Here is a 17,216-nt window from a genome sequence, read left to right as displayed (position 1 = left end):
TAAGTCTTGAAGCACTGAGAACACTCACAAAATCTGTAGCTAGGGTAAAACCTGGAGGGAAAGGAGAGGGCAGTTTAGCCAGCTGTCAATGAGCTCCAAAGGAGCAGGGAGGTTGCAGGCAGGAAAAAGGTGGCAGCAGGGAACCAGGAGAACAGGGATCGTCCTGGCCCACCCTCTTGCCCTGAAGCCCATAAAAGGCTGAGAGAAAACTGTGTGGGACACAGTAACCTCAGGCCCAGTCAGAGAGCAGAGGCAACATTCAATACTTGACTCAGCAATTTCCTGATGAAATGAGAGAATTTGCTAACTCTAAAAAGAGTTCTAGAGTGTATAGAGAAGGATTGGGGTGAGAGCAGGGGGTGGAGGGTAGACAGAGTCCAGTTAAGGAAAACATAACAGGATGAGATGAGAGTTTGAGAGAAAGTGGATGACTGAAGCATAATGGGATGTCTTTGGTCTGAAAGTGAGAGTATCAACTATTTTCTGCAGTTATGAACCCTAACCTTGTAATGATTAAAATACCAGTTCTTTTAAGAAAACCTTCTGCTCTATTACTTACAAAATCAGACATATATCTCAACTTCATTTTTCGTAACTTGAAAATATAAACATGATGCTTTTCTACTTGTTAAGAGAAATTATGAAATGGACAAAGACTATAAGCACCCTAGAAAAAGTGTTTAAATAAACCCATCCATCATAACTGATTATTTTATGAACATATTCAAAGACAACTGAAGTAAGAAAGATCTTTTAAGGCTTCTCTTATACTAAAATCACTCAAAAAAGTAATAAAACCTATGTTGAGGCTACAGTGTGAAATTTCCCCCCAATTTCTCTCAGGGTACTTCAAGGTTGATTTAACATGGAATATAATTTTCATAATACTCTATACAAAATAAAGCTATTGCATCCATAAAACAAAGTATCAAGCTAAACTTAATCCAGGGAAAACACAATAAATAAACTTTGCACTCTAAAAATGTCATTGGTCTTTCATTCATATGGAATAAAGCCTAGCAAATAGACTTTTACCTACTGGACACTAAATAAATTGAAGACAATAAAGTTGATAAAGGCAAATTTTCTGAGCATTAGAGCTGACAGCTCTAGACTAGCACTGCCTAATAAAAATATAATATGAGTCACTAATGCAGTCCAAATCTATAATTTAAAAATTTCCAGTGGCCACATTAAGTAAAACAAGTAAAAAGAAACAGGTAAGGTATTTTACATTTTTTCTGAGTCTTTGGAATCTGACGTGTATTTGACGCTGCTAGCATATCTCAGTTCAGATGAGCCGCATTTCAAGGGCTCAGCATCTACACATCAGGCTAGTTGGCTACTGCATTGGACAGTGAAGCTATAAACCGTTCAAAGACCAAAATATCTAATTACTCTCTAATTGTAATGCTCAGGATTCTCTAAGTCTGCAAGAAAGAAAAAAAAGAACAATAAGTAGATACTAAAGAAAAAATTTTCTTCACCGAAACTGCTATTGAAAACAAGAATCAGGACTACTAGTTCTTATTAAATACTAAAAAAATCTACCCAAACCTCCTATCATTTTTATAGTAACTCATAGAGAATAGAGATTTGCCTCATTTTTTTCCCAAACAGCAACAAAGTTAACTCCAGAATTTGATTTCCCAGTTCCTTAGACAATTAAATATTTATTGGTATAAATAATAAAACCATCTTACCTAAGCCATACAGAGCAATTTTTGTGCTTCCTTTTTGAAGCAAAACTGGACTAATGTCTATCTTCTCCACAGACATTGAACGTCCAAAGTGATTTACAAATCCAGCACAACTTAAAATATCCAGGGCACAGAGCGCGTCTGCCTACGTAAAACATTTTCAAAGAATATTACTGTATATTAAAAATAAGTAAACTGCATATCATATTATTACCTATTAAAGTATATTCTATATACCAGTTACAAAAACATAGATTCTATATACTAGTGTCTTTTCAAAAAAAAAATTACAATATTAAAAGTTTTTGCTACTTTTCTATTAGAAATGACCCCCAACTGGAATCACATGCTAAATGCAAAGTAAACATTATTTCATCAAAACTTATGATGGCTTGGCCAATGAAAAATAAAAGCTAGCCATGAATTAAGTGCTTTGTAATATTAAGCAGGCCTCTTTTAAGATGCAGGAGGGAAAAGACTAGATAACTAGTGATTTATAATATCCATTAACAGATAAAAGAAAAAGATATTTTGAGTTTAGGACTTCTATTATTACTTCCCAATAAACAGGTAATAAGATGACCCAATTTACATTTAAAACTATATATGAAACAATCATTTCCTACAGATGAGATTCTAGGAGATAAGAGATACAAGAGCACATGGTGAACTGTAAAGCATTGTACAAATGATAGATGTTTGCTTTTTGCTAGTCCTGGTTACTTATTGTTCATCTCAGCACTAATGAAATAAAAGCATACTTCACACACCAATTGTTAGTCCAGGTTTTTAAAAATTATCTAAAAAGCAGTATAAAAGCTTTTATGAATGATAAAAAATCAATTTGACTTTTTGACTCTATTTAATAAAAATTGCTTTCTACAGACAAACTAAATTGGCCATTTCTAAAATTTCAACTGTAAGAACCCAATAATTACCCCTGTGGGATCATCATGATTGCCATGAATACTAAACACTGGAATCGAAATGTTGAGATTGTCATCTTGGTAGTTCACCCACGGAAACCTTAAAAAATAAAAATAAAAAGTTGTAAGGTAATTAAAGGTTCTGTAAGAGACAAAAGCTGTTTCCCCCAGTATCCTCTAAAAAATAATGCAGTTACAGGCAAACTGGATGATTTAAGTTGGCAAATGACCACAAGATTGAAGTTTAAAAAAAATAAAATCAAAAGCAACAATTTATTTCAATTCAAGTTTGAAAATATGTCAAAGTACTACACTTTATTAAAGAAAACCCGTACAGTTGGCATGGTTCAGTGGTTGAACTTCAACCTATGAACCAGGAGGTCACAGTTCGATTCCCAGTCAGGGCACATGCCTGGGTTGCGGGCTCGATACCCCATGTGAGGCGTGCGGGAGGCAGCCGATAAATGATTCTTTCTCATCATGATGTTTCTATCTTTCTCTTCCTCTCCCTTCCTCCCTGAAATCAATAAAAAACATTATATATATAAATATATAAATAAAAGAAAACCCTACCATAACAATGCTTATGAATTGTATAAAACAATGATATTTCTAAATAATGGGGCATTAATAAGTTTCAAAAACTTAAAAGCAATTGTGCAAGGTTTTTATTTGTAGAAAGGGGAGGGCAATAAACACATCCACTTTTTTGTTTGTTTTTTTAATCCTCACCCGAGATATATTTTCCATTGATTTTTCTTTCTTTAGAGAGAATGGAAGGGAGGGGGAGAGACACATCAATGTGATCAATGTGAGAGATACACGAATTGGTTGCCTCCTGCAAGTATCCTGACCAGGGCCAGGGACCAAGCCTGCAACCAAGGCATGTGCCCCTGTCCGGAATCGAACATGGGACCCTTCATTCCAACGCTCTATCCACTGAGCCAAACCAGCGAGGGCAACAAATCTACTTTAAAATCCAAAGACCTAAACTAAAAATTCCAGCTCTATCACTTACTACTTATGCAACTTAAAGTCTCCCATCTACTCCTGTCCCTAGTCATCTAACTTGTCTTCTCAGGAACAAATGACATTAATTTGTCATTTATCTTTGCAAAATTACCTTATATCTGTAAAGCACATAAATACATCTTCTTCCTTCTTACACAAATGACAGCACAATATCAATTACTGCACCCTACCTTTATCATTTAATATCTTTTCAAAATCATTCTGCATTGTCCATAAGGAGCTTCCTTGTGCTTTTTTGGCTGGAAGTACTCCACAGTATTGATCATAATGTGTTTAAGTAGTTAACTACCAATGGACATTTAGACCATTTCCAGTTGTTTTTTTTTCTTATAAATAACTAGAGGCCTGATGCACGAAGATTCGTGCAAGAATGGGCCTTCCTTCCCCTGGCTTCTGACACTGCCTTCACTCTAGCCAGAGCTGTCTTTCTGCCTTCACTGCGGCTCAGAGACGCTTTTCTGCCTTCCCACGTTGCCCAGAGGCCCTGAGCAGCTGGGGCAGTGCAGAATGCCTGCGTCATTGCCATGGCGACAACGCAAGCGTCCCGCCCCACCCCCAGCCTCTCGGTGCCTGCATATGCAAATTAACCTTTTGCACTCGGATGTCGAGTGTGACTCGACACAGTTAGCATCGGTAGCAGCTCGAGAAAAAAGCAAGCGAGTGCAAAGGGTTAACCCTCCATCTTTATTAGGTTAATTTGCATACTCACTCCTGATTGGCTGGTGGGTGTTGCAAAGGTATGGTCAATTTGCATCTTTCTCTTTTACTAGTGTAGATGTTCAAGTGAGTAATCCTGTACAAAGCTGTGCTTGTAAGAGGACCGGAAAATATCTAAAAGGGAATTACTGGTCAAAGAATATGTGTGCCTTTATAAATTTGATAACCACTGCCAATATTCCTCCATAGAGGTTGTACAAATTTGTACATAATACAACTAGAGGCCCAGTGCACAAAATTCATGCACGGTTAGGGTCCCTAGGCCTGGCTGGTGACCAGAGCTAATCGGGGCCTTTTGGCTGCCAGCTGGGGCCTCCCTTCCCTGGCTGCCAGCTGCAGCCTTCCCTTGTTCCGCGCCGCCCCTGGTGGTCAGCACACGTCATAGCGAGCGATAAAACTCTCGATCTCCCGGTCGAACTCCTGCAGGGACACTTTGCATATTAGCCTTTTATATATATATAATAGAGGCCTGGTGCATGAAATTTGTGCACAGGGGCAGGGAGGTCCCCTCAGCCTAGCCTGCACCCTCTCCAATCTGGGACCCCTCGGACATCCCTCTCACAATCCAGGACTGCTGGCTCCTAACTGCTCACCTGCCTGCCTGCCTGATCACTCCTAACTGCCCCCCCGTCAGCCTGATCACCCCTAATCGCCTCTGCCAACCGGCCTGATCACCCCTAACTGCCCCCCACCACCCACCTGGTTGCCCCCAACTGCCCCCCGCTGGCCTGGATACCCCCAACTGCTGCCCCTGCCAGCCTGGTTGCCCCACGCAGCCTACTGTTCAGTTGTTTGGTCGTCCTTCACTAACCCCCCTGCCAGCCTTGTCACCCCACACAGCCTACTGTTCGGTTGTTACTGTGACAGTGTCCTGGACAATTTGCATATTTCTCTATTATTAGTATAGATAGACTTGAGGCTCCATGCACAAAATTCATGCAAGGGGCTTGGCTCTCACAGTTGTTGGGCTGTCCAGTCTAATTAGCATATTATGCTTTTATTATTATAGATTATTATAGACTTGAGGTCCAGTGCACGAAATTCTTGCACAGAGGGGGGGGGGTTCCCTCAGCCCAGCCTGCACTCTCTCCACTGGGGACCCCTTGGGGGATGTCTGACTGCTGATTTGTGGGATTAGGCCTAAACCAACAGTCGGACATCCCTCTCACAATCTGGGACTGCTGGTTCCTAACCACTCACCTGCCTGCCTGATCACCCCTAACTGCCTCTGCCTGCCCGCCTGATCACCCCCAACTGCCCTCCTCTGCTGGCCAATTTGGTTCTGATTGATTGGTTTCTATGCCAGTCAGTGTCAAAAGCTCCACCTGCTAGGCAGCCATTGGCTCCCCCAAAGCACCTGGATTTGGTTCTGATTGGTCGGTTTCTATGCCAGTCAGCATCAGAAGCTCCGCCTCCTAGGCAGCCATTGGTTCCCCACAACACCCACATTTGGTTCTGATTGGTCAGTTATTATGCCAGTCAATGTCAAAAGCTCCACCTCCTAGGCAGCCATTGGTTCTTCCCAGCACCCACATTTGGTTCTGACTGCCAGGTCGGTGCTTATGCCAGTCAGTGTCTCTGGGCCTATCAACAGGGCCTGATTAGAAAGGTGAGGCTGATCAGCAGCCCCAGTGGAGGCCTGGAGAGAAATGGAGCCAGACTGGGAGAAAGAGAGAAGCAAGTGCTGATCAAAAGCTGTCACAGAGGCAACGGATCAGTCCTTGCTTCTCTCTTCAGGCCTCTCTCTGGCCCTGATTCGCAGCCCCCTCAGCAATCAGTGCTGGGGCACCACACCTGCAGAGGAAGCAGTCAGCACTGGTTTGCCATATCCAGCGCTGACTGCAGGACTGACTTCCAGTTGGTCAAGCCTTGGTCATTACTGGTCGTTACAACCATAGGTTTTTATATATTCGGATTATTATAGATGGTAGTGCATAACAGGCAGTTTCCCCTTATTCCACCAACATACTTTACTATCAAGCTTTTAACCCTTTGCACTCGCTTGCTTTTTTCTCAATTCCTTTATTCTACTTGGGATTTAATTTTTTAAATACCCCAGATTTTACAAAGCACGGCAGTAGACTAAAAAACTGGAGTTTATTTCATACAAACTTATTTATTTGGATTTTTTTATATTTCAAATTATTGATACATTCAAAGAGTATAAAAAGAGCTGCTACCGATGCTAACCATGTCAAGTCACACTCGACATCTGAGTGCAAAAGGTTAAATCTATGCCATTGCTTCTATATGCTAACTGCATGCTCGAGTTACCTAGGAAATCTTTTAAGAAATACCAATGCCCATGACACACTCAGTGAGATTAATTGGCCTGAAGTCTGGGCATAAGTATTTTTTAAGATTCCTAAGTAGCTAAAATGCGCACCAGGATTGTGAATCACTGATCTATGCTAATCTCATAGGAGAAAAATATTCCAGTATATACTTCATTTTGTATCTTTCTTATGAATGAGCTTAATTTTATATCTTTCATATTCTTTTAACATGTTCAAATGCCACTTTATTTCCTTTTTTGTGAATTACTAGTATGTCCATATTCTTTACCTATTTTTTGTATTAACTAGTGGGTTTTTTTATTGACTTGAAAGAACTATTTATCTATTGGGGAAATTAGACCTTAATTTGGAATTAGTTGCAAATATTCTTCCTGGTTGAACTCACTTTTGACTTTGCTTCAGGTAGTTTTTGTCATTCAGAAATTTACTTTTACAAAGACAAAAGTACCAATCTTTTCTTTTAAGACTCCTAGATTTCTGTCATAGTTAGAAAAGCCCATTTCACATTTAGATTTTCAAAAAATGTGTAATAGCTTCTCCTAGTACTTTTATTGAATAATCCCTATTTTTCATGGAGATATGAGATGCCACCTTCATCAAATAGTAAATTCTTACCTATATTGAAGCTACTTCTGGAATTTAGTATGTCAAAAGGACATAGTGGGCAATCTGAAAGAACACCCAATGACTAAAGCTGGTACAATTTATTTGAACAACAAAATAGACTACAACAATTTAAATTATAACCCATAGGGTGAAAAATGAGTTTATACTAATAAACAATTGAATTAGTTCCTAATGATATAGACAATTGAATAAATAAGTAAATAAGAGACAAGGGACAAATCTTCCTTAATAAAGAATGTCAATCAATAAATGTAGACAGAATATAGAAAATAAAAAATCACCATTAGGACACCACAGTTATAACTGCTATAAGCAAGAGCCACTAATAAATGCTAAAATTAGTGGACAAGCTTTAAGGAGAAACTGAATAGTTGCAGAGCCTAAAAATATCCCTCCCAAAATATTTACTAGTCACAGTGGTAGTTTTAACTATGGCCATAAATCCTTTGACACTCCTCTCTCCTGGAAGTGAAACTTAATTCCCTCTCTTTGAGTGCAGCTGGATTTAGCAACTCCATTCTAACAAGTAAGTGTATAGAAAGGGAAAAAAAGGAACTTGACAGCAGAGAAACCTGGCATATACCACTTTTACCAGATGATCAAGGTTAACCTCACCAGTGATAAGCTATGTTCATAGCATGTACTCCTGATATGCTATGAGAATGGCACTTCACCTCTGTGGGGAATATTCTTCCCAAAAAAACATAATTTTAGTGTAATCATGAGAAAAAGCCAAACTGAGGGGCATTCTATAAAATATATAACCAGTACACTTTAAAGTGTCAGGATCAAGCCCTAGCTGGTTTGGCTCAGTGGACAGAGTGTCAGCCTGCAGACTGAAAGGTCCTGGGTTCGATTCCAGTCAAGGGCACATGCCCAGGTTGCGGGCTCGATCCCCAGTGCAGGAGGTAACTGATCAATGATTCTCTCTCATCACTGATGTCTCTCCCTCTCCCTCTCCCCCTCCTCCCCTCTCTCCCTCCCTCTCTCCCTCTCTGAAATCAATACAAATATATTTTTTAAAAAAAGTTTCAGGATTATAAAAGACAAGGAAAGACCGAGAAACTGGTATAGGCTGAAGAAAACTAACAGAACATTTCAAGTAAATGCAATGTGGTATCTTAATACAATGTTTAAGAAAAAACATGAGTATCTTTATGACATAGGGTTCTTGGTGGATATCACAAATAAGTCCCAAAAGCACAAATCTTAAAAACAACACAAAACACAATAATATATTTGACTACATCAAAATTAAATATCTCAATCAACAAAAGGCACCATAAACAAAGTCAAAAGGTTATCCACTGATTGGGGGAAAAAATACTAAGTATACAGAATATATAAATAACTTCTGCAAAGTCAGTAGCATTAGGCAAAAATCCCAATTTAGAAAATGGGCAAAGGATATGAACAGAAAAGGATACCAAAATGTACAATAAAATTTCAAGAAGATATCAGTCCCACAACTAATTAGGGAATTACAAATTAATATAACGATGTATAGAAAATTCAAAGAACAACATTTACTATGAAAATAGGCTATAATAAAGGTGAAATGGCTCATTGTTAATGTGTTTATGTGTCTTTTACAGAAAATACTCTACATAGGAAACTTCACGTAAGGACATAAATATACTTACTTACTAAAACCAAAGTTGACTGACTGATCACTGATAATTTCAAACTGTACAGGACGATCACCCATGCAATATTTTCTTAATTTCTCGAGGCAGGTATGTAATGTTTTTCTTGAGGGCTTATTTTCATGAAAAAGATCACCACCTAACAAAATAAAGTCCACCTAGTCAGCAGAAAAGTGTTAAAATTAGTATGTTTTATAGACAAAATATTTCCATAGGTGAAAGGTAAAAAAATATATATAAGATGCCATTATATATGGAAATTTAAATTTTTATATTTTACTCATTCAAAGCACCTTCCAATCTGGTGATGAATCTGACTCTAATTTAGTTTTCTTGGCCACATTCAACCAAGCTATCTTCAAATTACAACACCAATCTCTTACTGATGTAACCTTAAGTGATCACATTTTTTTCCATTATTCAAATCAAGGATAAATGTAGCACTTTAATAGAACCTATGAAAGAGATAGCCAATTCAACCCAACTTATTCATTCAATTTATTCAACAATTAGAGTTCCTACAGGCACTGGCAGCTAAAGAAACAATAATCTACAAAATCGTTAATGGCCCTGCCCTCATTAAATACTGACAATGTGCAATAAATACCCTGTACTAAGCCCTGAGGATACAATGATAAATAAAATACAATCCCTATCCTAAATACGTTCAAAACCTAATGGAAGAGACAAACTGTTCTGCATCTAGAGATAAGTCAGACTGACATGCACTAGAATAGATATGTAAACGAACCAGGAGCAGAGATGCCATTAGTACAGTGAATTCTAACTGAGGAAAGGAAATTCCTCTGAGAACAGTAAGTCTGGGAAGGATTTGCCTACACAGTGATACTATGAAAATAAATGAGATTCTGAGGAATCAGAGAGGAGAAACCACACCAATCACTGATGCTTTCAGTAAGTGTCCAATCTGCCTGAAGAAATTTGATGAAGTTCTTAATTATACCAAAGAAGCCAACAGTACAGATCACTGTGAGCTATAGCAGTTGAGGGGGAGCCAAATATACCATTTTGGCATGGGGATTATTTTGAGCTGAAGGCAATTAAGACCTAGCTGACTCAAAGACAAACATTTCTACTGCTCCCTCAACTGCCTGAAAGAGTATAGGAAGAGACTATTACCAGAGACAACTCTTTTTTTTTTTTTTTTTTTTTTTTTTTTTAAATATATTTTATTGATTTTTTACAGAGAGGAAGAAGAGAGAGGGATAGAGAGTTAGAAACATCGATGAGAGAGAAACATCGATCAGCTGCCTCTTGCACACCCCCTACTGGGGATGTGCCCGCAACCAAGGTACATGCCCTTGACCGGAATCGAACCTGGGACCCTTGAGTCCACAGGCCAACGCTCTATCCACTGAGCCAAACCGGTTTCGGCAGAGAGACAACTCTTTATATCAGAAAAACTTATCTGCATTACCCAACATTTGCTCTTCCCATCTTCCTGTGGACTGCCTTCCTCCCCACACCCCTCTGAAGCCCCATAACCCTAATCCCTTCTTCTTTTTGCTCAGGATGGTATGTGAGCCTCAATTACCTGACTACCAAGGAGTCTCATACTTTTATGTATGAAATTTGTTTTTCTCCTGTTAATCTGTCAATGTAATTATCAGACCAGCCAAAGAACCTTGACAGGAAGGGAAAAGTTTTCCATCCCTACAGTAGTCAGAGAAGCTTTAATAAAAATGTGGGATTTGCCGAAACCGGTTTGGCTCAGTGGATAGAGCGTCAGCCTGCGGACTCAAGGGTCCCAGGTTCGATTCCGGTTAAGGGCATGTACCTTGGTTGCGGGCACATCCCCAGTAGGGGGTGTGCAGGAGGCAGCTGATCGATGTTTCTCTCTCATTGATGTTTCTAACTCTCTATCCCTCTCTCTTCCTCTCTGTAAAAACTCAAATGTGGGATTTAAGCTAGGTCTTTAAAAATGTACATGATTTGAGTAAAGGAAGAAAATCATCATCATCAAAGGCATAGAAGAAACAAAACAACAAAACAAATAAAAAACAATTTTAGGGGGGAAGGGAAAAGGGGAGTTGTTTAAATGGTATAGTTTCACTTTTCCAAGTTGAAAGGCAATTTGGAGATTGATTATACAATAATGTGAATGTGCTTAATGCTACTAAGTATACACTTAAAAATGGTTAAGATGGTAAATTTTATTCTGTGGATTTTATCAGAAGGAAAAACTTTAAATATATATATGTATATGTGTGTGTGTGTGTGTGTGTGTGTGTGTATACTTTTTAATTGATTTCAGAGAGGGAGAGGAAGAAAGAAACATCAATGATGAGAGAATCATTGATTGGCTACCTCCTGCACGCCCCCTACTGGGGATCGAGCCCACAATCTGGCCATGTCCCCTTGAATGGAATCGAATCCGTCTGCAGGCCAACACTCTATCCACTGAGCCAAACCAGCTAGGGCAGGAAAAACATTTTAAATATTTTTAGGAACTGGCCGAGACCAGTTTGGCTCAGTGGATAGAGCGTCGGCCTGCGGACTCAAGGGTCCCAGGTTCGATTCTGGTCAAGGGCATGTACCTTGGTTGCGGGCACATCCCCAGTAGGGGGTGTGCAAGAGGCAGCTGATCAATGTTTCTAACTCTCTATCCCTCTCTCTTCCTCTCTGTAAAAAATCAATAAAATATATTTAAAAATATATATATATATTTTTAGGAACTGGTTTGTGATCCAGGGAATCCTAAGAAGGACAGAACTGGCTTCTGTGGTATTCGGGCCAAAAGTGAACATAATCATGAAGAAGTAAATGTCAGATATATCCAACTGAGGACTATTCTACAAAATAACTAGCCTGCACTCTTCAACAATGTCAGTCATGAAAAACAAACTACAAGAGACGAAAGACACATGACAACTAAATGCCAAATGCAATCCTGGCTCGGGACTTAGATACAGCCTACCTGCCCCCAGACTGGTATAACAGGCATTAATGAGACAAGTGGTAACATCTTAAAATTACATAATGGTATTGAGTCAATATTAGTTTCCTGGTTTTGGTAAGTACAATATTGTTATAGTATATGCAATTTACTTTAAATGGTTCAGAAAAGTGTGTGTGTGTGTGTGTGTGTGTGTGTGTGTGTGTGTGTGTGTGTACGCGCGCGCAGAAAGAGAGTAAGGCAAATGTAAAATGTAGGAAATTCTGGGTGGAGGGTAAGGAATTCTTTGTACTATTCTAGCAACATTTCTGTAAGACTGATACTGTTTCAAAATTGAAGGTTAAAGAAAGAAACAAAAAAACAAAATTCCAAGGAACTAGGTTGTAGAAATAAGGCTGGTTACATAGCATAGGCCCTACTAAATAGAGGACTTCAGAGTAAGGAAGAATTAAGGCAAAAAGTAAATATACTATGCATCTGGAAGTACCAGCATGAGGCTGTGAGGGGAGGGGGCAGTTAAACTTAAGGAATGCAAGGAAGGAAAACGAGAAAAAAAGAGAAGGAAAGGGCAAAGTAGAGGGGGGAAAAAAGCTTATGCTTAGGAAAAGAAATATTTTAACACCTAAGAGTAGGAAAATAAAGGAAACAGGATTCTCTCTTGGGCCCTAGGCTGATATTTCAACTGTCTGCCGGAATGCTTCCTTGAATATCCTACTGGAATCTCTAAACCCAAATGGTCTAAATCAGAATTCATCACCTTCCCACATAAAGCAGTACCTCTTCCTTATTTAAAACCTATTCCTATTATTGGTACCACCATTCACCCAATCTTAACACACTTCAGTCATTGTCATCCTCTTTTCCCTCTTCCCCACCTCCTACAACTAACCAATCCACGTATGCAAATGCTATCTTTGGAATATCTCTTGCATTCACTTCCTCTTTTCCATCCCAGGTTATCACTTTAAAGAGGCCTCAAACTGGTCTCCAATTCATGCTATACCTTGTTGCCAGAAGACATTCTACTGAATAGGGTACAAACTCCTCAATCTGGCATTTGAAGCTCTCCTTAATGCAGTTCAGATCACGTTTCTGGTCTTTCAAGATGCTTTCTAACAAACACATGGCCTACCAGTGAGCTGACCAGACCTGCTGTTCCTGACATACATCATATGGCTTACTGGTGTGCCCTTCCTCCTGCTTCCTGTGAAATGCACTTTCTCTATGCTCTTCACCCATCAAAGCTCAAGTTAAATGCTACCTCCTTCATTGAACTCATCTTGCTGTCCCCTTCTAAATACCATCTCTTCCTCCTCTAATTTCCCAGAAAAGGCTCTTTGTAATTTTCTTATGACTCTTATCACATGTGACCTTGCATCTGAGCATTTTGGATATTTGTCTTATCTCAAATTTGGCTGCTATATGTTCTTTGAAAGTAGAAACTATGACATTTCTGCATTCAGAAAATACCCCATCAATATTTGTAAATCTTTATAGACTATTTTCAAAAGTAACTCCTACTTGAATTAAGGGCACAAAGCACACAAAACCTGCTTTGGGTTTTTAGTATATTGATATTTAAACAGGCAATGTGAGCACATAAGCATATAAAACAAACCTCAAATTTTAAGAAGGGAAAAGAGCCTGTTGAATAAGGGAACACTGAAAAACATTAACCAAACTTACTTTATTTTCCTGGGCAAGTCTTAAAATTTCATCAAGTGTGACAAATGTATCGTTTCCTCTGATTGCATCTTTCTCCATAAATCCCAGATGAATGTCAGTTGCCACTAAAATTTTAAATGTATTTTCATCGTCACTGTATTAAAAAAGAAGAAATGTTTCAATATAATTCATTAAAAGAAAGTTCAAGTAAATTAAAACCTAAATTTATAAAGCAGATTACGGCAGTAAATCACTTTGAAGTAAACCACTTTTCTGGTCTTAAACTAAGTCTGAATATGAAGTATTCAAAAGATCTTTCATGTCACATAGTTTTGCCTACCACTAATTCAATACAGAACAAATGTACACGAATTTTTAAAAGGTCTGTGACTGCTTAAAAAAGGTATAACCTTGGTCAAAATGTGGAGCTGGCCTGCTGTTGCAGCATCAAGCTGGTAGCTACAGGGCATTTGAAAATGGTATTACAATGCTGCAGGATTCAATAAACTGGGGTTAATGCAAGACCATACAATACGTGTGGATGAAGATATAAAAGAAGCCATAGGCAGTTTCCTGAGAACCTGTATAATGACAAGGTGTTTCGCATTAAGAGAGCACTGAACCTTCAGTGAGGCAGATCTTGCCTAAAGAGCAGTGGACAAAAATATGAAGAGGATAAATTCTACCTTGAACCATATCTGAAAGAGGTTATTCAGGAAAGGAAAGAAAGAAAAGAATGGGCAAAGAAATAATCATGGAATCAATCTGTGGATGCATCTGTCCTCAGTATTTTAATTATGTTAGTTAAACCTGAAATGCACAATTTAACACCATCTGGGTTTCAAAGATATTACTTTAAATAAATGTCTATTATTTTTAAAAAATGTATAACCTGTCACACTCAGTTTTATACACTCATTTGTACCCTGGGCCTGAAAGCTTTATTGTTTTCCTATTCTATTCCATAGCAAAAAAACCAGCAGGATTTGACACCATATCTAAACTTGCCATTTATCCATTTTGCACTCCTCCAGGAAAAATCAGAATTAACTGGTTAATTTTAAAAGCCCCTCCTTTTACTTTTTAAGTAGATTTTATGCTAATAAATTAGTAACTTACATTCAGGTCCCTGAAGTTGCTTGTTTAACTCTACTCTCTATAAAAAGTTAGTGTTCCACTAAAAAATGTGGCCAAGAAACAAACAGATTTACAGTTCTATTCAAATCTGGTAGTATTCAAAGTTACTTTCATGTGAAGCAGCAAAGTAATAGTTATTAATACTCTCTTAAACTTAATGTACCTTTTAACATTCTTTAAAATACTTTTGTATCTATGATGTCGACTTGCACATGTATTTATGTATTGCTATCTCTGAAAAATAAGAAGGGCCCAGTCGGTGTGTCTCAGAGTCAAGCTCTGAACCAGGTGAGGGTTCGATTCCCGGTCAGGGCACATGCCTGGGTTGTGGCCTTGATCTCCAGTGGGGGGTGTGCAGGAGGCAGCCTATTGATGTTCATATTTCTCTCTCTCTCCCTCTCCTTCCCTCTATCTCTAAAAAAAAAAAAAAAATGAAAGTTTTTTTTTTTAAAGATGAAGCCAAGGATATGACTGTCAAATCCTTAAAAAAATAAAATAAAACAATATAAAAAATAAAACTAAACACAGAGAAATTAACTAATTATTGCACAACTAAGTGAAACAGGATTAAAACCCTGTTTTAAAATTTAGGCTATTTTTCACTAAACCATAATATATATATACTAGAGGCCCGGTACACAAAATGCATGCACTGGCGGGGGAGGAAGTTGTCCATCAGCCTGGCCTGTGCCCTCTCAAAGTCCAGGACTCCTCAGGGGATGTCCGCCTGCTGGCTTAGGACAGCCCTCTCACAGTCCAGGACCCCTTGCTCCTTAAGGCTTGGCTTGCTGCTCCTTAGTGCTGCTGCAGAGGCGGGAGAGGCTCCCACCACTGCCACTGCACTTGCCAGCTATGAGCCCAGCTTCTGGCTGAGCGGCGCTCCCCCTGTGGGAGCACACTGACCAGCAGGGGGCAGTTCCTGCATTGAGCGTCCGCCCCCTGGTGGTCAGTGTGCATGATATAGAGACTGGTGGTTGCAACGTTCAGTTGATTTGCATATTAGGCTTTTATTATATAGGATATACATATATATGTATATATAATTCAAATTACATATTTTATACACAAACACAACTTCAAATCTTTATATGCAAGAGATTCTTCCAGAAAAGATTTCTCTTCAGAAAGTTTAAAAATGATACGCACACAGTTCTGATTGCTATGTACACACAGGTAGGTTTGCATACTTTCAGCTCATATTACTACCCTATGCTTCCACAGCAACTTATGAATTACTTTCATATGATTCTCTCACTTAAACATCAAAATTAATCTGAGACATTTTTATTCCAGTTATACAAATGAAGAAACTGAGGCAAAGTTTAGAAAATTGCTAACCTGCTTAAGGTCATAGTATTAACCAAGAAATTAAAACCAGGGTGAAAGACTCCAAATCTAAAGCTTTTCCACATACCTGTTCCTTGTCCTTTTACTTATTTTATTTTTTCTCAAAGTCATTTCCAACTTATTCAATACTAGAGCAATTTACTTCTCTAAAAATTTGCTTCAACAGACTTGCCTTGACTAGTAAGACTTTACCATGAAAGCTCAAGAATATTTAAAGCTCAAGAATATATTTTAAGACAAACCTAAGAAACATAAACTTACATATTATTGCAACATAATCAAACTACTGCAAGACCCAATCTTTCAGTTAATAAACATATAGTATGAATTTGTAAACAGTCCAAATATTCTTTTCGATGATTATCACTTCTGCTCCGTTAAGCTACTTACTGCTAATTTATTAAATACTTTTTCTTTTGGGGTGATCTTAGTTGATGGGCTTTAAAAACCCAGAGCAACAAAAAAGATTCCAGAAGACAGGTGCTTACAGGGCATCTGCAGGACTCATTTCTACGGCCGGTCCAGTTCCTCTAGGACCAGCTTTCTCTCCAAGTAATCCCCGGTTCTGCGCTCAACAGTCAGAAAACTCACTCGATTCCAGATTCTAAAAACAAAATTAAATTATTATAAAACATGCATTTCAGAAGAGCAGACTAGCAATCGTGGAAGAGTCCGTTTTCATCTAAGTACCTACTGTTCTTTTTTAAGAGCTAAGAATAGAAAACAGCACATCTCTAGTGCCATTCTAGTTTAAGATTAAGCTCATCGACCATCTCCCTTTTCCTACGGGAAACCGTTCAATTCGTGGGCAAAATGTAGTTCTGGTTTGGCACACGAACAACTCCGAAAGGAATGTTCAAGGAGCTTGGACAGGCTACTCTGCAACACGGAGGCGACCCCGTGCTTCCGGCTCAAACGCCAGAGGAAGGGGCTAGTTTTGGAAAGAGAACAGCCCCACCAATAAAGCTAGTGCACATAAACAGAAGCACGTGGTCTGCGGAGCCGTACCCTGAGCCGCCAGCGGAACCAGTGGGCGGCACAGGAGAGGAGAGGCTGCTGGGGCTGAACAACCTGTCCCACGTCCAGATTCCCAGGGCCGGGAATTCACGCCTCCACCTGCCGCCGCCACCGGACTCTCAGAAGCCGAACGCCGAACCCCCTAGGACTCCTCCCCAGCCCACTCGGCCCGTTCTTCTCAGGGGGTT

At 39.0% G+C, this 17,216-nt stretch overlaps 1 protein-coding gene and 1 pseudogene across 1 annotated transcript in view; one reads left to right on the top strand and one right to left on the bottom strand.

Annotated features, from left to right (window-relative positions):
- MRE11 (MRE11 homolog, double strand break repair nuclease) overlaps nt 1-17,216 on the bottom strand; it is a 73,048-nt gene that overhangs the window by 55,636 nt on the left and 196 nt on the right. The window contains exons 2-6 of the mRNA XM_054724608.1: nt 16,500-16,615; nt 13,549-13,681; nt 8,943-9,103; nt 2,639-2,726; nt 1,704-1,845 (exon numbers count right to left, since the gene is read on the bottom strand). Coding sequence (XP_054580583.1) covers nt 1,704-1,845; nt 2,639-2,726; nt 8,943-9,103; nt 13,549-13,681; nt 16,500-16,519 — 544 coding nt within the window. The 5' untranslated portion in view covers nt 16,520-16,615. The remainder of the gene's footprint in view (nt 1-1,703; nt 1,846-2,638; nt 2,727-8,942; nt 9,104-13,548; nt 13,682-16,499; nt 16,616-17,216) is intronic.
- LOC103292940 (cytochrome b-c1 complex subunit 7-like) lies at nt 13,948-14,343 on the top strand (annotated as a pseudogene).

Source organism: Eptesicus fuscus, chromosome 13 (genome assembly GCF_027574615.1).
Source record: "Eptesicus fuscus isolate TK198812 chromosome 13, DD_ASM_mEF_20220401, whole genome shotgun sequence".
Classification (NCBI taxonomy): domain Eukaryota; kingdom Metazoa; phylum Chordata; class Mammalia; order Chiroptera; family Vespertilionidae; genus Eptesicus; species Eptesicus fuscus.
The sequence above is the reverse complement of the archived record's forward strand: the minus strand, read 5'-3'. Positions and strand labels throughout refer to the sequence as shown.